Genomic DNA, 21,532 nt, shown 5'->3' with positions numbered 1-21,532 from the left:
ATTTTTAAATTTTGTTGTCTCCTTTGCTGTGATTTGCTTCCACACTAGTTAGTCTTGGTCCTCTCAGAGGCTGTCTAATGAGATCTCAGATTTGAAATTATGTAGAACTTAAACCCTGTTCTACACCAAGAACACACTTTTAATACAGTTTCAGAGCATTTAAAAATAAATCAATACACAGCAGCCATAGGTGCTATGGTTTAGCACTATTAAAGGAGAGTGTGGCGGGGAAATCTGGTATCCTTTAAGACATAAACACAATTTTAGCTAAATGGAACTAAATGGTATCATGGGAATGATAGGAATCGGCTTTATTTTTCTATTTGATGGTTCAGGAATCTTTTGGCTACTTACTCTAGCCACATCAACTTTTTGTTAGTTGCAGTAGCAAAGGTTTAAAAATACAGCCTTACCTACAAAAGGTGGCAAAAAAAAAAATGCCATGATTATAGGGCAGCTAATTCAACAGTCTATTTAAAAAAAATATTTCATTGGAATAATGTATTTGGGGGCTGGGGGCAACATTTCATTTAGCTATTTAGCATGCTGCTTAGTTTAAGAAATATCAGGGGTTTATTTTTAAATGACTTGATCACAAAAGCAAAATATGTTGACTGTAATAACTTGAAATATTAAGAATAAAAATCTGTACTCCACCATCCAGACTGGTGATACTTTGTTTCCTTAACCAAATCCCCCACCCCCTGAGTTAATTTCCATTTTTATCATTGAGGTTGGAAATTGGGAGGATTTGTTCCAAGAGTTGGCTTTGCTACAGCTTTATGTTACAAATTGGACAAGTTCCCATTGGCTGCAAAACTGGGAGTTGGATTAAAGTTTTTCCTGTTAAGTATGGAACTCAACATCAAGAGTCTGGGTCCTCCCTTCTCCCTGCAATTTCACCTTTGCTACCCTTTAGCTGATCTCATTTCGTATGTGCCAGTTGGCGTAGCATTTCGAAAGCGTATGAATGCAGACTTGCTAACCAAGCTGAGCCGCTGTGGACTTGATGTAGTTGTTTCTGGTTGGTTGGAGAAGCATATGGTAATTGTCTGAATATTTAGACCTTCCTTGTCTCGTAGCAGAGCAACTGAAATCCCATGATCTCGTAGACGTACATTTTATGGTGCTCATTAAGGAGCTTTAACAGTGCTCTGCTAAGCATTTTTACCTATGGGACAAAAAAAGTTTTAGAAATTATGAAAGATTTGATAACTCAGGTTCCTATCATGTGGAATAACTAGCACATTTCCATTTTACATATTCCTGATCCATACTCACCCACCATGTGACTCCTTTTGAAATAGTTCATGATCTAGATTAGTAAATCCCAATAACTCTTGTTTCATTATAACCTAGCAAGTTTACAAAGTATTCTGGCTTAGGTTCAACAGTAGACTACTCAAGACGATTTACTCAGAACTGTCAAAAGCAGGTTAGACACGATATGTTGGTTACACTAAATTTGAACTTGGTGCTGTTTTCCTTATGTTTCGGCAGGAAGCATCAGGACTGTGAGTAACCAAAAGAGTAGGGCCAAATTCTTGTAATCCGTGTTTTTTCATTCTGAAACGGTAAATATTTTGGGCTCTGCAGGCCATAAGTCTGTCTCTGTTACTGAACTCTGCCAGTGTGGTGAGAAAGGATCCATAGACAATTTTAAACAAATGGGCATGCTGTGCTCTTCTCTAACAAAACTTTAATTTTCACATGTCACCAGGTATTTTTTTTCCAACCACTAGAAATGTAAAAAACATTCCAAGTTTGTGGACTATACACAAAACAGGCTGGGGACTCCATTTGGTCTGTAGGCTGAATTAACCCCTACCTCCTTGGCAGTGATTGATTATTCCACTGCTCTTGTGTTAGAACCGACGGAGATGTGTCTCTCCTCCCCCTTTTAAAAAGTGATACGGGGCTTCCTTGGTGGCGCAGTGGTTGAGAATCTGCCTGCTAATGCAGGGGACACGGGTTCGAGCCCTGGTCTGGGAAGATCCCACATGCCACAGAGCAACTGGGCCCGTGAGCCACAACTGCTGAGCTTGCGCGTCTGGAGCCTGTGGTCCACAACAAGAGAGGCTGCAATAATGAGGGGCCCGCGCCCCACGATGAAGAGTGGCCGCCGCTTGCCACAAATAGAGAAAGCCCTCGCACAGAAATGAAGACCCAACACAGCCAAAAACAAACAAATAAATAAGCCAAGCATTTGAAGCCCTTTAAAAAAAAAAAAAGTGATACGTTACTGTTACTCCAATAACGGAAAAGATTTGTGGTGCAGATTTCCTTTTTCTGCTTTGATAGTAATATATATTTTGATAAGTTATATACAGGTTGGGCACTTATAAAACCCAGTTTTTTCATTTGAGATTATTGAACATTTTCACACTGAAAATTTCTCAGAACGTTCACTTAAAAACTATACAGGATTTTATTTTTTTGGCTGCGCCTCTCGGCATGCAGGATCTTAGTTCCCCAACCAGGGATCGAACCCATGCCCCCTGAAGTGGAAGTGCAGAATCTTAACCACTGGACTGCTAGGGAAGTCCCTATACAGGATTTTTAAAGGAAATCTGAAATCTGTACAGGCTCCTTTAAAAAATGTGACCTTAACAGGTAATGCTGTATTCTTTTTCAATTAGCATTATTGAAAGGACCTCCATCTGTGGCAGCACATTTCTTTGGTAGCTGTATAGTGTCTATCAAGTAGATGACCATAATTTAACCCCCCAGTTTGTACATTTAAATTGATGCCAGTTTTATAAATAATGCAATAGACATCTTTGACCATATTTTGATTTTGCAACTTGTTGAAGTATTTTTGTTGACTAGATTCCCAGAAGTGGAATTGGTGAAAGGGCTATATGCATTTAAAATTTTGATAGTTACTACTACTGTTGCTCTCAAAAAGGCCATACCGGTTTACTCTGCATCCTTAACCTGAATGCCATTTTTATGTCTATAATATTCCATTATATGGATATATTACTAGTTAACCATTACCCCTTTGGGCCTGGGCATTTTATTTCCACATCTCACCACTTTGGTTGCCTTATCTTGGTAGGTACATCTGTGTCCACATTCCTGGAGATTAGATTCCTAGTGTAGTAACTTGATTAAAAGGTATTTTATTTCTTGATGCACAGTAATAGCCAAGTATTTTTTATTTCACTAATTTGATTAAGGAATGAATTTGAGTAAAAATTGAGAAAAGCAGTTAAGAATTACTGCTTTTATTATGCTATTATAATGTCTGGCACTGGTGTTTAATTAGAACCAGGAAATGGGATGTCCAGAGGGTAGTATTCCACATATTGGGAAGAGTAACTTTTGGGATAATTAGTTGAAATCGCATCAAAGTAGAGGAATTTAAGACTAGCTTCTGGGGACTTCCCTGGTGGTGCAGTGGTTAAGAATCCGCCTGCCAACTCAGGAGACACAGGTTCGACCCCTGGTCCAGAAGATCCCACATGCAGCGCAGCAACTAAGCCCATGCGCCACAACTACTGAAGCCCACACGCCTAGAGCCTGTGCTCACAAGAGGAGCCACCGCAGTGAGAAGCCCGTGCACTGCAATGAAGAGTAGCTTCTGCCTGCCACAGCTAGAGAAAGCCCGTGCACGGCAATGAAGACCCAACCCAGTCAAAAAAAAAAAAAAAGCTAGTTTCAGAGTAAATTAGGGTCTTTGACATAATGCAATGCCAAGCTGGCCCTTAGAAGCCTTCTCATCTTACTGCTAGAATTTAGCCAATGGCACTAGTCAGGAAGGTATTAAAAATGAGAGAAAGTAGCACCAGGGATGAGATCACTTTTCAACCTTTGTTCTGCAATTCCATATAAAAATGTATGTATAAAAGTATTTGATGGGGATCACATTTTTATATAAAATTTTGCTTTTGAAGATGGTACCTATATGTCTTAAAAAATAGATCTAACACGTTGAAAGACATTTTCTGATGTATAATTATCACTCATCTCTACTTCACTAGAATATAAGATCCTTGAGGGTACAAACCTGTTCTGTAGCTCTAATGCTAGGCATAAAGAAGGTGCTGACTACTGTGCAGCTAATGGTAAACAGTTGCATTAAGAATTTATGAAACAAGGTATTGGATGGAAACTTCGAGACAATCAGCTACACAGCAACGTTCCAGCTGTCACAAATCCATTACAAATCATACTTCGATAAATACTCAACTAGTGTTTAGTCTGTGTAAGAGATATGTAGAGAATTCTTGTATTCCAACATGAAGACATTAGAAAATGCCAAGTTTTCTCTTTTCCTCCAATTTAACAATCCTAATCAAAAACCAAATGAGATTTGAGTAGAACTTTTATGTGAGGATTCTAAAGCTCATCTTAGGTAAATAATATTTTGGGTAAATATAATGGCCTCACCAGTCACCCTTTTAAAACAGAGCTGTAATAATTAATATGGGGACATCCCAGGTGGTCCAGTGGTTAAGACTCCACACTCCCAATGCAGGGGGCCCGGGTTTGATGCCTGGTCAGGGAACTAGAGCCCGCGTCCAGCAACTAAAGATCCTGCAGGTGGCAACGAAGATACTGAGTACCGCAACTAAGACCCAGCGCAAAATAAATATAAAAAAAAAAAAAATGTGATGGTAGTGTAGAAAGTGTCTGCAACATATTACAGCAAAATACTCACAGAATAAGCCAAGAGCCCTTGAAAATTGTTAAAATAATTATAACACAAACCCCATTAGGAAAGGGGACTAGCAATAAATAAGACAACCACAGTGGCATGACTAGTGTCCAATAAGATGGAAAACATACATTAGGAGCATAATGGCAACACCTTACTGGTGAGCTGTTCCTTTTAACTCAGTTCCACTAGTAAGGATCATAAAAGGGAAGTGTATAAATGAACTACTACTAAGAGATAATTATATGGCCACCCATGGGAAAACAGTAAAGTTGTTACTGTGGAATGCCAGACAAGTTTTCACTTGGACAGTGTTAAGATATGTTAAAAAAAAAATTCATTCCCATTTTTTATTTGATGTTTCCAAATATAAAAAAAGTCAAGATTCTTACACCAATTATCTCAAATGAGACCATGCAAAGCAATTTAAAGTGTATACAACAATCATTCCCCCTTCAGTTTTGCTGTTTTATACAACTGTATGATCAACAGAAAATTGAATGGCATGTGCCTGGTTGGAAAATTTCACCGGTTTACAAACAAACAAACAAAAACCCAACAACACACATGCAAGATAGCTGCTACTTTGTGTCTGCGAATCAACTTACAAACTTTTTAAAATCTAGGAGCCACACGGAACTGAAAATTTTAGCTGCCCAATTTTATCCAACTACCCCACAGAAAGCACAAATGACAGTCCCAACACTGTAAACTTTTAAGAGTTGAGATAGTAGACAGTATTTGTTATTTATAGTAGATTCAACTGTTGAGTCTGCAAATGTAGGCTTTTTTCTCTTAACAGAAATAAATCTCCTTAGCGCCTTTCCTCTAATTTTGCTAGGCTGGGTTCCAAAAGAATAGTGAAGAACCCTTCATGTGAAATTTAAAGTGTGACGACTGAAATATTCTGATGCATTATACAAATTTTTGCTAGTTGCATAGTAAAGACAGGTGGTTTGCTAAATGGCACTGAAGAAAACCCGACCCAGTGGCACTACTTAGTCCAAATGTTTCTGACCAAAGAAAATTATACAACAATATTTATAGGCTCACTTTTAAGAAATGGCTGACATTAATACTGTACATATTTTACATGTCAAATACATAGTCCAAGGGTTTATAAAATAAGTTCATGCATTATTACTTCTAATATCATATACAAGATACCCAGCCCTCCCCCCCACTCCCAGTACTTCTGACAACATTTCAGGTGTACACAGCCTTATATACAAAAACAATCCAGTTTCTCTGCTGTGTTAAGTATATAATTTAAAGAAACTTCAGAGATCACTGAGGAAAAAACCCTTAGTCCATTGAAGATTGATACAAAGTGTCAATCTGTGGGATTTAAAATGTTTCCTTTTAAAAAAACACCCAGAATACATAACCTCTGTACAAAGAAAAATATAAAAATTCTGGATGATCACGTTTGATCACACTACATAATTTAGAATGAAATAGCACTGGTTAAAAGTTTTTCTACTTCACTCATTCCTTTGACAGCATTAATTTGTGAACTAATATTTATATTTAGTTCAGCTGCATTTATGGCACAAGATCTCATTTTCAAAACAGTGGCACCAATTTTCCTTAAGTGTAACAGCACTCTATTTTTAGCAGCAATTATATTTTTAAAGGTTAACAATTTATAGAACAAATGTATAACTATGCTTATTTTCTACTTTATATTCCACCAGTTACAATTATTTACAAGAAGCTAACGAATGTCTACATATGGAATCATCTTTCACTTGCCCCACCTCATTTCTGACTTGGTCAGGGAAGTATAGGTGTTTCAGACAAGGTATTTATGTTTTAGATGGGATTCTTGGATTTAAGTGACTATAAAGACAAGTGTAAGACAAAGTAATTCTTAATTCAGGTATGTTCCAGTGCCCCAATATTTAGTTATATGATAAACAGTACCTACTAACCAGCTGTAAAAGATGAGATGTTCTAAGGTGCCTTAACAATCTAGGTCTGTAACAGCTGAACAAGAGGCCATTTCACTCAATTGTGATGCAGTCAGCACTGACTGGCATTTAAGGTGGTAACCAGCAAGTTTAACTAAAGAGATGTCACTAAATTAAAAAACTGGAAATATGTTTTTAAAAGCAATTTACATTGAGGGAAATGTGGTTCTCATGTATTCTGTGTAAGGAGAGATTATGGATGAAGGGGATTGGCAATGGAGCATGCTAACTCAAATTCCATGAATACAGTTTTCGTGATGTTATGTACTACATGCATTTTGCTTACTGTACCTGCCCTAACAATCACCAGCTCTACAGAGTTAAACTTTGTGTTAAAGAACTATTGAGTTTTAAGGGAATTGGCCATATCAGGTAGTTAGGGACATAATACCGGTTGTGAAAATTGAGACAAATGAGTTGACAAATTCCCGAAAATAGGGCCATATAGAAATAGTCCAAATCTGGAATCTATGAATCAAAATTGTGATCCTATGAAACAAGTTTTTGGGTTGATGGACTGCTTTAATATCAAGAATTACTGTCGTAAATTACCACAACAGAAGGATTTGTTGAATATGTTAATACTGTGAATGAGAAAACAATTTAGGGGAAAAATATACCCACGAATAAGCTGATCTGACAAAAACCACAGACTGACATCAAATGGACAAAAAACTGAAAAAAAAAATGCTGTGAAAATGCCAACCAAAATAATAAGGTTGGTGGGCTGGGGGCACAGTTAAGGCATCTAAAAAAAATTCCACATGGCTTTGGCTTATTAAAATATTTTACACTATTTTTTTTTTTAAAGAAGATTTGAAAGCATCTGAAAAACATGCAGATTGTTTGAAAATCCTGCATGGCAAATTCAGACAGTTTGCAAGCGTCATTCAGATGTTTGCCAAGGATAATAAAGCCTCTGCCCACGAGACTGCACATGGTGGAAGAGGTCCTTCCAATTCTCTCTATCTTACACTAGATGGCAGCCCAGAGGTCTGTGCAGCAGTTACAAACAGGGTGTTACTATCTGGAAGGGAAGGGACTGTGGAATTTCCATTGGTTGGAGAACAACCCAGCTTTAGTTTTTCCAGGTACTCGGCATGTACAGGCTTATGACACTGGAGAACTTTGATGGCATCTTCTACTTTGAACCACTCTCTCTTTCTTCCTAAAAAACAGTATGAAATTGGTTACTAAAAATAAAAAATAATGAGGTCAATTTTAAAAAGCTATACACTATTAACAATGCCCCCTCAACTGTCTCCACAAATAATGACTATGTTTTTGGGAATGGCTTAGACAACAATATATTGGGGAACAATTTTAAGATAATTCAAATTTGGAGATGTATATTGATCTTCTCTAAAAAGTAACCCAAAATAATTTAAGATGAAAACTGAATACACATATGTAGTATTTGAATTAAGAGAATTCAGACAGCAAAAGGAAAGGGAATTTACCTATATTAACAGAATCTTCCCAGTCTTCTAATATTTCAGTGACAGTAAGAACATAAACATATGTTCTGTGCTTTCGGTCTTGGTTCTGCTTGAATATAAAAAGAAAAGCATTTTAATCTACAAGACCTAGCCATATACACATTTTCGTGTGAAAAATTCAGTGTGGCATACATTAGCATAGTCTATTTGCCAATATAGGCAAGTATACTCAGTCACATAACCCAGCCTAAAAGTGAGTTTATATGAGACAAAATATTTAAAATGGTGAAATTAGCTCCCAATACTAAACTTTTAGCACTTTGATTTCTGTCCATTAGACAATTTTCATGAAGAAAATCTTAAGATTGGAATGGAATCTATATTAAAAGAACTGCATTCCTGTCATCTTTATCCTAGGTCCTATTCCTGTGGGCTAATCCCAACAGTCTTTTGTGACTATGGAAACTGCTTCCTTTAGGACCTCTGTAGAAGAGCAAATAGCCCCAGTTCCTTTAGAACATGCCTCTTAGAGGGTCACAAGATGCATACAGAGCACAGCCCTATTAACCTAGACCAGGGCCTCTCAACCTTGACCATCTACTTCATCACCCAGGATGAAAATTTTTTTTAAGAGACACTGATTCAGTGAGTCTGAGAGGAGGCCTAAGTATTTAAAAGCTTCCAGGTGAACTATGCGCAGCAATGGTTGAGAATAATACCTAGGATAGTCCATTTCTGGAATGTTACATTGATATTTTAGTCCTATATGCCCAAACTCAATTTTTAACCATATTAAAACTGCTGCCTAGCCTTGTCTCTAGGTTCAAAATTAAACCCAAGTTGGCCTTAAGATGAAGGGGCTCATCTTCATCTTGACTAAAGTTAGCCTTGTTTGCTATAGTCTAAGACTTTAGATAATTGCCCTATTTTTTTTCTACCACAAATCACCTGAGCAATCCACTCATTCAGTGTCTTATGTCTTCGAGAATGAAAGAAAACTCGCAATATGTTTTCCAGTTTAACCAGGAGATGGTGCTATTTAACTGGCTAAAGCAAGTGCTGAATTCTGCAAAATTTTGAATAGTATCTTAAGAACTTTATTCTTAACAATTACTGTATTCTGGAAGTCATCAATTCTATCAAGTGCTGTACAATCAGAATTTTTTCTGAATCCCTGTAAAAGACTTAAAATTAAAATCTGTAAGGACTGTATTTACATAGTCCTACCAGCAGGACTAAACTAACACTTAATCTTGGGGGAAAAAAAGGTCACAATGTGTCTGATATACTATGTATCTAGGTCTGAATTTTGGATGAAAATATATTTGAGAACAGCTTGGGTCTCATGACCTGACCTCATTTCTCCCCACCTTCCACAGAATACCTGTCACTTCCAAATTTCCTCTCCACAAATTCCATTCTGACTTCAGTCATAACAAATTATACAAGAAAATTCTACGCTTCTAGTATCTAGTCTGTGTATCTGAGTTCTGCATCCTCATGGTGTCCTTTCAGGATACCATGATACCTTTCAGGATACCTTTCAGGATACCATGTCATTATGTATATCACCCAATGTTACATGCTGAAGGCAAAGGGTACATTTCAAGACAGTATCCATGAGAAACGTAAGCCCTTAGGTGATACTGAGGATATCACCTCCTAAAAAGTCTATACCTAAACTGTATACAGTGAACCAAGAGGTAAGTCTGTCTATATCAGCCCCACTGTATTGTCATATAAAACAAATTACCACTGTAATAATGCTGTATAAAATTAATGGTATACGAAAGTTAAGCAGCTTTTACTTCCCTCCCTCCTAATCCTTATGACTTGCTTGCCTACTGATAGTTTTAGAGGAATGTCTAGTTCAGGCTGCTGCCAGAAGTAGGAAATGTCTGGTTCAGGCTGCTGGCCTGTTAGGAAGGAAGAAATCATTAATTCTATCATCAGCAAGATGAGGATTACTTTTGTAACTCACCTCAAATATGCCCAGGAGTCTGCCCAATTTTCCTTTGACTCCAGCCTATTAAAAAAAGATGAAATGTAAAATTTTTACCTCTACATAACAAAATTTATATGCAAGTTATTTTCTTTCTATGTGTTACACTTCCACTGCACAGTCCTGTTCCTTTTACCTAGTACTGTGACACTGGAACTTCAGTGTGTGCCCCATTCAAACCCATACTGCAAAATAACAAACTGGCACATGCTGTCTCCTAGAGGATGCTCATCCCTTAAGACCCGTCTCTAGGAAACCTTTCCAATTATGCACCAACACCCAATGAGAGCCTTACCATTCACTTCTCATTTATGCCCTAAATGCTGTTCAAGTTTTTATGGCACTTGATCTATGCTGTTTTGCCCCTGGGTAACAGCAAGTTCTATCTCTCATCAGGTGTGAGAAGACAGGCAGGCCAAGTGTGCTTCTGTGCACGTGTGTGCCCTTATTTTACTGAACTTTAAGAATAAGCCAGTAAAATAAAAGCAACTGGCTTTTTTATTCATTTGAAAAGGAATTGTAGCATATGAGGAATGTCTCTGTGCATTTTTGCTCAGTTAATACAAACCTTGCTCTGGGGCAAGGCCATAATGTTATATGTTGATCACTTATCAGACTTACTGTCTATTTTTACCAGGTAGAAAAAAAAATCTGCTTAGCAAAGCACTAGCTGTAGTCACATGCTTTAAAATGTTGAATTAGACAACCAAACAGCACCTGTGGGATCTGCCTGTCTTCTTGCCTTCTCCCCGGTGTACGCAGCAAAGTGCCTTGTTTGTGAATCTCACCCAGAACGTGCTACTCTTCATCTTACCTCTTCATAAACCTCCCTCACGGCAGCACCGCCAGGCTCCTCCTCGGGCTCCATTCCTCCTCCTGGGACAATCCATTGATCTGGGTACCGACTGCTGCTCACCAACAGCACCTGCAAGATCGACCATAATTGTAAACCCCAGCCCCAGAAGCACATTCACATTCATTTCCCCATGCTACAACAGCAGAATTGGGCAATTGCAACAGAAACGGTATGACCCACAAAGCCTAAAACACTGTTTGGCCTTTACAGGAAACTCTGCAAATCTGGGTCAAGAACAGCATTAAGATTGAAATGTGCACACACTTAAAAACAAACAAACAAAAACAAACACTATATTATCACAGAGTAGTATCCTATTAGTTCACTTTTTAATGGTATCTGAAACAGGAAATATATATTCATCCTATAAGTGAAAATTTGTGTGCCAGGTTAGGTTAGAATTCACCGAAGTTGGGGGGGTGGAGAAAGGCTATGATAAATAACCAAATAATGTTCATGAAGGTAACATCTTGACCAACTTGAACAAAAATGTCTGCAAAATTACCTTAGTATATTGCCTTCAAGTAAACGCAAAGAATTCTCACCAGAAATCAATCAACTGAGGGCAAAGCTTGATCCCCAATGCAGGTTCTGGTTTCCTGACACTGTGCCAGCTGTCTGCCCAGCTTCCTCCCTACTGCCAGAGGAACGGATGGCCCTCAGGAGTTCACAGCCAGCCCAGAATTCACCTACTTGAGTAAGTTGCCAGAACTCAACCTTCCCCAAATGGAAAGTTCCAGGCTGACAGTAGTAGTTTAGCAAGTCCCACACCTTTCCCCCAAACCTCTAAAACAGGGTTGGAAGATGAGGGAACACCTGTCCAGGTGCACAATCCCCCTCAACTTGAAAAAAGCAGCACACCTTTGCCTATGGACACACCATCACCACAGAGCAGTGGATCAACTAATGCTCCAGTGATCTGAGCTCCGTTTCTCTCATTCTCGATCTGGATAGGACTCTACTGCTCCTACCAGCATCACTCCTCCTAGTATATAACTGGCAGAACAGTGGCAAGTCCAGAGAAAGCACTGTAAATTAACCCAACAGTTGACAAAGCCTTAGCTAAAGTACTAATGGCTGACACTGAGGGAACCACCAAGTCCAAATATAGCAATTTTGGTAAAGTAAAATGTAAGACAGCCTTAAATTTAAGCTTTCTTAAGTATTAGCAAATAGGGCTTATGTATCAAAATTAGAAACTAAAGAGCCAGAGTAAACAAATCTAGCAAGAACTAGAAAGCACAGGTTTGAACTTGAGGATGTTTATAACTCTACTGATCATAAACAAGATGTGTTTCATTTCTTGATGCACATGGTGATGGGTACCAGTGTCGTCCTCTGTAAAAAGAAGTAACTATCCTTTCAAGACTGTTGAGTGTTAGTATTAAATACCTTAGATCCTAGACTAAATACTCACTGTTGGCCATTACTAGCTCTTCTGCTTTCCCACCAATTGAGTTGAACTAGCCTGTCAAGACAAGCTTGTTGGGATGTCCCTGGTTGCACAGTGGTTAAGAATCCACTTGCCAATGCAAGGGACACAGGTTTGATCCCAGTACAGGAAGATCCCACATACCGCGGAGCAACTAAGCCCGTGTGCCACAAATACTGAGCCTGCGCTCTAGAGGCCGCGAGCCATAACTACTGGGCCCGCAAGCCACAGCTACTGAAGCCCGTGCGCCTAGAGCCCGTGCTCTGCAACAAGAGAAGCCACCGCAATGAGAAGCCAGCACACAGCAACAAAGAGTAACTTCTGCTCTCCACAACTAGAGAAAGCCTGAGCACAACAAAGACCCAACCCAGCAAAAAAAAATAAAAAAAAAAAGATAAGCTTGCTTCCCAAATTTTGCCAGTTGTACTTGTTTTTATAATTACTGACAGTTAATGATAAATGACAGCAAGAAGGAATTACCAAAAATGGGTCTGCAAAGATTCATTAAAAATGTGTTATTAAAAACTGCTATCAAGGACTTCCCTAGTGACGCAGTGGTTAAGAATCTGCCTGCCAATGCAGGGGACACGGGTTCGAGCCCTGGTTTGGGAAGGTCCTACATGCTGCGGAGCAACTAAGTCTGTGAGCAACAACTACTGAGCCCGTGTGCCACAACTACTGAAGCCCGCGAGCCTCAACTTCTGAGCCCACGAGCCACAACCACTGAGCCCATGTGCTGCAACTACTGAAGCCTGCACACCTAGAGCCCATGCTCCGCAAGAGAAGCTACCACAACGAGAAGCCCGCACACAGCATGCAGAGTAGCCCTTGCTTGCTGAAACTAGAGAAAGCCCGCATGCAGCAACGAAGACCCAACACAGCCAAAAATAAATAATAAAAAAATAAATTTTAAAAAATTGCTATCAAATTAAGTATGGATGAGATACTAAAAAAAGACTACAAGAAGGAAATTTTAAAAATCCAGAAAGTTAAAATTCTACTCTGTACAAAGCGAACTGCAAATCAGATTTCACCTTTGTATTTTATTCAAAAACGAGACTTGCCAAGAATCTACGGTATTCAAAGACTCTGACCCTATTATCAAGACTGGCAAATGAATGTAAGTTTTTAAGTTAAAACAAAAATGTTTAAGGCACCAAAGTGTTATATCTTACATCAAGGGAGAAGTAAATGGTAACCACCAGTCCTGACCACAGAGTTGGAAGCCTCTTTTCCTGGTTACTAGGTGTGAGTTAGGGATAATCTGGTTTCTATTATCCAAACAAAATTCTTACTACACAATGCTATGCTCTCTAAGCAACCTCCTTGATTACCTTCATAATGGAACAGGACAGTGCAGGTGGCTAGCCACCAGAAAAGTACATCTTCATTTAGTAAATAGGGAGTTTCAAAACCATCAATATTTGTAATGTTTGAATTCTGAAAAAATGAAATTCAGTGTCATATATCTAGGTCAATGACTATTATGTTCCTATTTGACCAAGACAGTCTTTAAGAACTAAATTACATAAGGTTAATAATGTTGAAAAACAATTAGTACAGTCTGTGCCTGTTTTTGAACTAACACTTAAGCTTCCGATTTAAAACCAAATCTTTATCTACAGGATATCACTATCATATGACTAAGCTTTTCTTCCAAATGATTTAGCTGAAATCAAGAACTTATGATGCTGCAAGAGTCTCTTGACATTCCAAAGTGATTAAATTTGATTAAACCATTAACTTCAAATGTATCTTTTAAAAAAATGGTCAATTTAAAATGAGAATACCTAAGGTATACCAACTAAATGTTTAGATGATCAGCATCTAAACAACTAACTTAAGAGATCTGATAACGAGCCTTTGGTGATGGTACAGATTTGGAAACCAGTATGTTATTAAGTACTTGCCTACTCATCCTGAGTACTTTATTTGGAGTTCAAATGAGGTCAAGGCTACATGGGGGGGGGGGGAAGGAGGATGGTGATTAAGAAAGAGCAAGAGGGCTTCCCTGGTGGCACAGCAGTTGAGAGTCCACCTGCCGATGCAAGGGACACGGGTTCGTGCCCCGGTCAGGGAAGATCCCATATGCCGCGGAGCGGCTGGGCCCGTGAGCCATGGCCGCTGAGCCTGCGCGTCCGGAGCCTGTGCTCCACAACGCGAGAGGCCACAACAGTGAGAGGCCCGCGTACAGAAAAAAAAAAAAAAAAAAAGAGCAAGAACTGAGGGATATATTCCATAGACAAGAATAAACAGAATTATGGCAGAGGTCTGCCAGGGTAGAAGAAACAAATCTGAACACCATAAGCAGAAACAAGGACAATTAAAACCCCTTCTACACATTGGAAGAATCAAAACCTATAGAACCATATCACAAAGCATTATTATGCAATATCTCCCTCTCACCCCCTGCAAAGCCATCTAAACATTCTATAACACCCCCAATGTAGTAGATCTATAATGTAGCTTTAGCAATGCTAACTAATGCTCTAAGAATGGTGTTACTAAAAACAAACAAAAACTTCTAGAGAAAAGGGTCCTCAGACTATCCACTTCCATCTATACTTTGTCTCAAAATAATGCTTATCACAATTTTAAATTCTATGGTTGCATTAACTTTTACAAACTTCTTTCTTCCCTCAGACTTCCAAAAAGGATCCATAATTTTACAGGCTCCAAAAATCCCAGGTTGCCTCTTAGACGTCTGTGATGCAAAATCTGAGAGAAAGTGGTGAAATTTGCTGGAGGTTAAAACAATCTACACTGTAAGGAAGTGAGAGAGAGTGAAGGGAGTGGGGATAAGGTGTAAAAGACAAAAGGGATGAGGGTACAGAGCAGTTGCTATGAAGTAAGTCTACTGATATTTGCCACTAAACATATATATGGATATGAATATATTTATACTTATATATTACCGTTATTTATTAAGGAAATGACCAATGCTTTAAAAAAAAAAAGAACGGTATTACTGAAGTAACAAAAGATAGGTTACAAAAGCTTATTCAGTAAGAGGATACATCAACAGCTGACAGATCCATACATGGTCATTCACAGGTTTTAAATTCCATTTCAACTACTTTTCTAGGCATATAAGATTTTATGCACCCAACAAGTTGACAGTCTGTCACATTAGTGACAAGATGACAAAGATGAAAGTAGACATTTTAACCTTCCAGATAAGCCAAAGCTGAGACCAAAGGAAAGATTTATAAAAAGGAGGTTAGTCCACCCACCAAGTTGCAGTGCTGGACTTGAATCACACTCAAACCCCAAAGCCAATGGCATTAGAGTGGTGAAAAGTGAAGACACTTCTTCCCCTGATTCAACCTGACCACCTTCATATCAGCATTCCTCCTACTGCACTATCAGACCTTATCCCTCTTCATGTACTGGGCAATTTATCAGAATAAAACACTATTCACCTGGCATTGTTGAGAAGTCATTTCTCACATTTGTCTTTTTCTTAGATACCTAATGTTTTAAGATTTGGAACAGAAGTATTCTTCACTTTTAGTAGCAACAGTATAGTGATAGTGGTCCACTTGGAACCAGTCCTGAGTCTTGCTGGACAAAGCTTTGTCTGTGAATTGGAATAACCTATAATATAGATTCTATACCCTATATTGCCCAAGTCCTCCTCACTGGGGATGCGTAAAAGCGTGTAAACTAGAAAACGCTGTTCAATGTCTATATAATGCAGTCATGCCCTCAGAGGCTGGAGGTACATGGGATTGTTAGTTCCCTACACCAAGGGGCCCCAAATTGCCCTTCGTGTTTCAGCTTTTACCCTTAGAACCGCTCTGGGTCATGGCCCCCTGCGGCGAACAACTAGTCACTACAAACTACCGCTTCTTTCCTAGAAAAAACAAAGCTATCCAGAGAACCCCTCAAGTGATGCCTAAATCTAAGAATGAAGAATTTTATTTTGTGAATTGTAGCTATTTAGAAGCTGTTTTGGGGTTGTTGTTCTTTCTTCCCACATTATCATGAATAAGGATAGCATGAATGGTTAAAACGAGCTCTACCGTACTTAACTGTTTCATAGGCATTTAGCCAAAATTAGGCCCGCAGCATATTAGGAACACCTACTACACACATACACATTTTAAAAGATAGTAAGTTACAAAAATAGTTATTATATCCACTAACCACTACCAACTGCTATTACTAAGCAAACTAGTACTACTTTTTTGGGCTATAGAGGCAGAGTGCTATAAGAAGATCAGAAATAACAGTGCATTGTGTTGAAAATGTGTTTAACCCAAATTAGATTATATGGATTGGTAGATAATGGTAAGTTGGGTTGACCATGACTTTTTCTCCTAGCATGTTAATGTTCTGAAGTGCTGAGGTAAACTTTTACAAAAGCAGAGAATGCCTTGGCGCTAAACCAAAATCACAAGAATAAAACCAGAGGTGAATCGTACAGAAGTGCCTTCCCTTGAAGGAAGTGGCTGGCTGAGTAGGCGAAGTAGCCCTTCTCTAGGTCTGGGAGAGCTGCGGGCACGGATGAAGAGGGCTGGTGACATTTTCCTGGATTTAGAAAAGGCTACCTTTGGATAGTTAATTCTGATGAAAGTGGTTTCCATTTGAAGCATCTTCAAGGACTTAAATCTCTGAGGAAGTAAGAGTCCCAGAATATATGTCTGAAAAGGATTGTTGATCCTAGGGGTTAAAATACTAGTAGGGAGAAGTATTAATATTAGTTTTTGTTTATGAGAGCTCTGGTTTTAGAGTTCCGTAGGCTTTGAGACTCTACTCTTCCCAGCAAGTCTTAGTTTTAGTGCATGATTTTGTAGAATGCAGACATTTTGGAAACATACATTCTGCATTGAGATTCTACTATCTGTAGAATGCAGCCCCTGGCTCAGGGAGCTTAAAAATTAATTGGGGGCTTCCATGGTGGCGCAGTGGTTGAGAGTCCGCCTGCCGATGCAGGGGACACGGGTTCGTGCCCTGGTCCGGGAAGATCCCACATGCTGCGGAGCGGCTGGGCCCGTGAGCCATGGCCGCTGAGCCTGCGCGTCCGGAGCCTGTGCTCCGCAACGGGAGAGGCCACAACAGTGAGAGGCCCGCGTACCACAAAAAAAAAAAAAAAAAAAAAAAAAAGTTAATTGGAACAAAAAGTCCAAATGGAAGTTCTTAAGACTCTTTGTCTATGTTTCCCACTTGCAACTGTGCCTGGATTCCATCCAGGATCAAGTCATTTCTATTTCTCTCTTTAGAATTCTAGCCTATTTTGCTGCCAGATCATTCTCAAACTTGAATACATCTAAAATCAAAATATTCCTTGTCCAAAAGTAAGAGTTCCTTTCTTGCCTAGCAACTCCTTAACCTTACATTTAAGGTGCTCATTGTTTTTCAGCCATTATTTGTTCTATGCTATCCTAAGCTGCAGCTTAACTAGACCACAGCCCCAAGTCTTACTGTTTGTGAGGCTTGGTTCTTCCTTTCCCACTCACTGAAATCCAACTCCAAATGACTTACGTTGAATCTTAACCCTGGAGTACCTGATGGTACTTTTAACCTTATTTTATTTCCTTTTTATCAGTTATTTGTCTAACCTCCTGCTGTACAGCATGTTCCTTACCAGGTGACACTTTTCATCTTTGCATCCCTGTTCCAACTATCATATCTGCAAATATGTTCAATGGAATCCATTTCGGGTTACCTTTTGTGAATGTATTGTCCACTTTCACTGCACAAGCAGAGTATCCCAGCTACTCTATGGAACACTTACTTGTTGCCTTGACTGGAAGCCCAACTGTCAAAAGTAAGGGTGGTTCCCCACAGAAATAACTAGCTGGAGAGAGGATCAAGTGAATATGAGATTTAGAAATAAAGGGGCTCAAAATGATCTGCCAGCTTCTGTGACCTCGAGACAAGTTACTTCTGCTGCCTAATTTCTTCCTATACAAATGCTAATGCTTATTATTTAGCTCACAGGGCAGAAAGAGATACAATGGGAAAGTACATAAAACCACACCCAAAAGAATAAAGACTCCTGCTGTTAGAACATCTTTCCTTCCTACAATAACCTATTCTAAAGTAAGGTCTACTGAGACCCCCTTCAGTACAGACAGCCAGACTAGAATACTGCATAGCTTTTGAGGGTCAAACGGCAATTACTATTTTATTTCAACTTACATTCTATAAACACAACTACAGAAATGAAGATCTTGAAGATCTAAACCAGACATTAAAGAGCATATTCTCTAACAAACCAATTCACTTGGTCTCACAACCTCCAGGTTGTCAAAGTTTTATGCAATGAACTTATCTACTAAATTCTCCAAATCTTGCTCTTTACTTCATTTTATAATGGCACTGGTCTCTTGAGTCGACCAGAGGCTAGGAATTTAGCATTTATTGCAGTAGAAACAATTTCAAAGCACAAAAACAACTCATTTATTTGCTAAGGTTAACTTCTGAAGCTCTCCTCAGACTTTGCTTTACCATTCACACAATACAGATCATTTCAATTTCCTCCCATTTCCCATATCTTCCCCTGGGAACTTTTGTTTTTACAAAGCCTGAATTCCAAGTTCACGTTATGGCAAGACTTCAAAGTCACTACTTTCGCAAAGTCTTCCAAGCTCAGCCTCACAAAATCTCACTCATTCAAGCAAATCTCCGTGTGCCCAGTCGCTAGGGACTGAGCCCTGTGTTAAGAGCCCAGCATCAGGAGTAAGGACCCGATGCTGAATTCCGACTCTACCACTTCCTAATTACGTCATTTTGGGCAAAGTACTTATGCTCTGCAACTGTCTCCTCACCTATAAACCTGCACTAAGAGGATTAAATGTAACAAACTTAAAGGTCTTCAGGCAGTGCCCAGCACCTAGTAAGCACCCAACTAAGAAAATAATTACACAATAGGGAGCCAATCAGGTAAGATTCTTGACCTATCTTGATCACTTCTGGCTGCTGTATTATTTTATATTCAAAGTTTGCTTTGTCCTAACATGGTCCTTCCCTCAAGGACCTTCTAATCTTTTTAACAGAATGCACTTAAAGCTTGTTGACTTTGTAAATGCTAAAAACCTTTCCCTCTCTACTTTCTGGCTCTCCTAAATAGGCCCAGTTCAAAGACACCAATTTCCCTTGAAAACTCTTCTGGAATTTAAGTTTAACCACTTAGAGACCCCCAACTGAGCACCGGATCAGCACTAAAGGGCTTGGTTTCTTTTCAAAAAATAAAGGCAAGACAAGAGTTTGAAGAGCACCATTCTGAGGCACTTTGATCTTTGTTAGCATAGTAAGAACAACTAAGCCACTGAGAGTACGCTATGTCATACTCACCCTAACTACAGGGACTGGCAATAAGGAAGCCATTAAATTCCCGTCTCCAGCTTTAGCCTGTAATTTTATTGGACATAATTGGTTATGGAAGTAGAACTCAGAATGTTAATGCTTTCCCTGTCTAACCATTTTAGAAGTGGCAATGCTGAAAGATTTTCATCGGCTACCAATCGACTATTATTGCTCTATGGAAATTTAAAGCAGTGAACCATTTTTAAATTAAATAAATGTAACAAATAAATAAAAACTGTTCTCCAGGAAAACCTCAACGGCCTCACTATCAACCCAATGCTGATGGGTGAATTACAGAAGACTGACTGCTGCTTCCTTTTAGAAAAAGACTGCTTCTCTCCAGACGTCAAGCCAAACATAGCAAAGCAGCTCTGATAAATATGCAGAGAGCTAGAGATTACTGTCTGAAAATGGCAACTTTGCCCAACTCTAGTCCATCTTCTCCCTTCTGGTGTGACTCCACATTTTTCACTACCCATCATTCTATAGCCAGAAAACTTTCCAAGAGTAGGCCTTGTTTAAAAAAAAAAATCAAGTATAAATATGCCAAGTGCTTGGAAGTTAAAGGATCCACTTGAAAGTGGAAATGACAAAACTAGATCGAATGAGTTTTTATTTTAAAGCACGGGGACTGGATATTCCATAATCATGCCTACATTTATCTGAAACCGCAAACTGCTGTAACGGGAGGAAAATGTAACAGAGGCAGAAGGGCTTGGGCTGCAACACTCACGCCATTGCTACCCTCTCTGTTACAACTCAAGGTTTTATCTCGCTCCACGCTCAGTTCGCAGGTTAAAGTGGTAACTCCCCCTGGGCGGGACCTAGACGGCCCGGGACCTTTTCGGGTGCCAGAGGCGTCTCGGCCTCCTGTCCTAACCACGACCCAGTGGGAGAGCATAGGGCTGGGCGAGCCCCTTTGTTTCCACAATCAACCCAGAGAAAGGAAGGAAGGAGGGAGGGAGGGCGGGAGAGAAGGAGGGAGTGGGCTAATCCCTTCCAGCCCTGGGGCCAGACGGAGGGTCGGCTGGGAAGGGGGATGCAGAAAGGGAAGGGCAAGGGCAAGGACCCTCCTACTCCGGCCAGCCCGAACACCCACCCCAACCCCGCCCCGGCGCCCCCGAGGAGGGCACCGAGCGCGCCGACCGCCCTCACCTCGTCCTCCTGCTCGCTCCGGAAGCACAGGCACGCAGCCCGCTTCTTGAAGCCCTCGCGGTCATAGGTCCGCGTCTGGTTGGGCTTGAACTTCATCATAGAGGCGGGCTCTTGCTGCCGCTGCTGCTCCGGCCGCCGCCGCGGGGGCCTGGCCGCCGCCACCCGGCCGGGGAGTGGGGGCGAGGGCGAGTCGGGGAGCAAGAAGGCGAGGCGGCGGCGCGGCGAAGGGCAGCGAGGCCGGGTCAGTCCCGGAGCCGGCGGCCGTTCCGACGCGGTGCAGGGCGCGAGCGCCGGTCACTGGAGCCCAGGTGCCGGGGAGGAAGCGCCGCCTCTTCCCGGGCGTCCGCCGCTCTCCATGGAGCCCGCCGCCCGCTCGCCTCCGCTCTCTCCTGCTTCTGCAGCCGCTGCCACCGCCGCAGCCGCCGCCGGAGAAAGAGCGAGGCTCGAGGATCGCGCCACGAGGAGACAGCGGCAAGAACCGGCGCCGACTGGGCAGCAGCGCCGCGGCAGCTTCGCACCGCCCCCTCCGCCGTATTTAAGGGGACCGCGCACGCCCCGCCCCCAGGCGCGCCGCCAGGCGCGCCGCCCTGCGCGCGCCTCCGCGCCTGCGTGCCGAGACCGCTGAGGTGGGGGAGGGGCGGCGGGGACGGGGCTTCGGCCTTCAGGCTGCTCGATTTCGGCGGGGTCGGAGGGCTAGA

The 21,532-nt window shown here is 40.7% G+C and overlaps 1 protein-coding gene across 2 annotated transcripts; it reads right to left on the bottom strand.

The window, feature by feature from the left end:
* Positions 1-4,999: 4,999 nt before the first annotated feature.
* Positions 5,000-21,286, bottom strand: NUDT4 (nudix hydrolase 4). Of its 2 annotated transcripts, none has more exons than XM_012532927.3 (5): positions 20,835-21,286; positions 10,892-11,002; positions 10,057-10,101; positions 8,097-8,184; positions 5,000-7,804 (listed from the first exon to the last, which is right to left on the bottom strand). In XM_012532927.3, exons 1-5 carry the CDS (start codon positions 20,931-20,933, stop codon positions 7,602-7,604), a joined length of 546 nt encoding a protein of 181 aa, XP_012388381.1. In that variant the 5' UTR covers positions 20,934-21,286; the 3' UTR covers positions 5,000-7,601. The 2 variants fall into 2 exon arrangements, with proteins under 2 accessions (XP_012388381.1, XP_012388382.1); XM_012532928.3 differs by having other exon boundaries at positions 8,097-8,181; positions 20,835-21,281.
* Between the last annotated feature and the right edge of the window lie 246 nt (positions 21,287-21,532).

Source organism: Orcinus orca, chromosome 11 (assembly GCF_937001465.1).
Source record: "Orcinus orca chromosome 11, mOrcOrc1.1, whole genome shotgun sequence".
Classification (NCBI taxonomy): domain Eukaryota; kingdom Metazoa; phylum Chordata; class Mammalia; order Artiodactyla; family Delphinidae; genus Orcinus; species Orcinus orca.
This window is presented reverse-complemented; position numbering and strand designations above follow the sequence as displayed.

Bases quoted from the DNA above. Each gene is read 5' to 3' on its own strand.
- NUDT4 (XM_012532927.3), bottom strand. From the start codon at position 20,933: ATGATGAAGTTCAAGCCCAACCAGACGCGGACCTATGACCGCGAGGGC. The intron at 11,003-20,834 runs GTGAGGGCGGTC...TCGATCTTGCAG, and splicing joins GGAGCGAGCAGGAGGACGAG to GTGCTGTTGGTGAGCAGCAG. The intron at 10,102-10,891 runs GTAAGATGAAGA...TTTTTTTAATAG, and splicing joins TGAGGGAGGTTTATGAAGAG to GCTGGAGTCAAAGGAAAATT.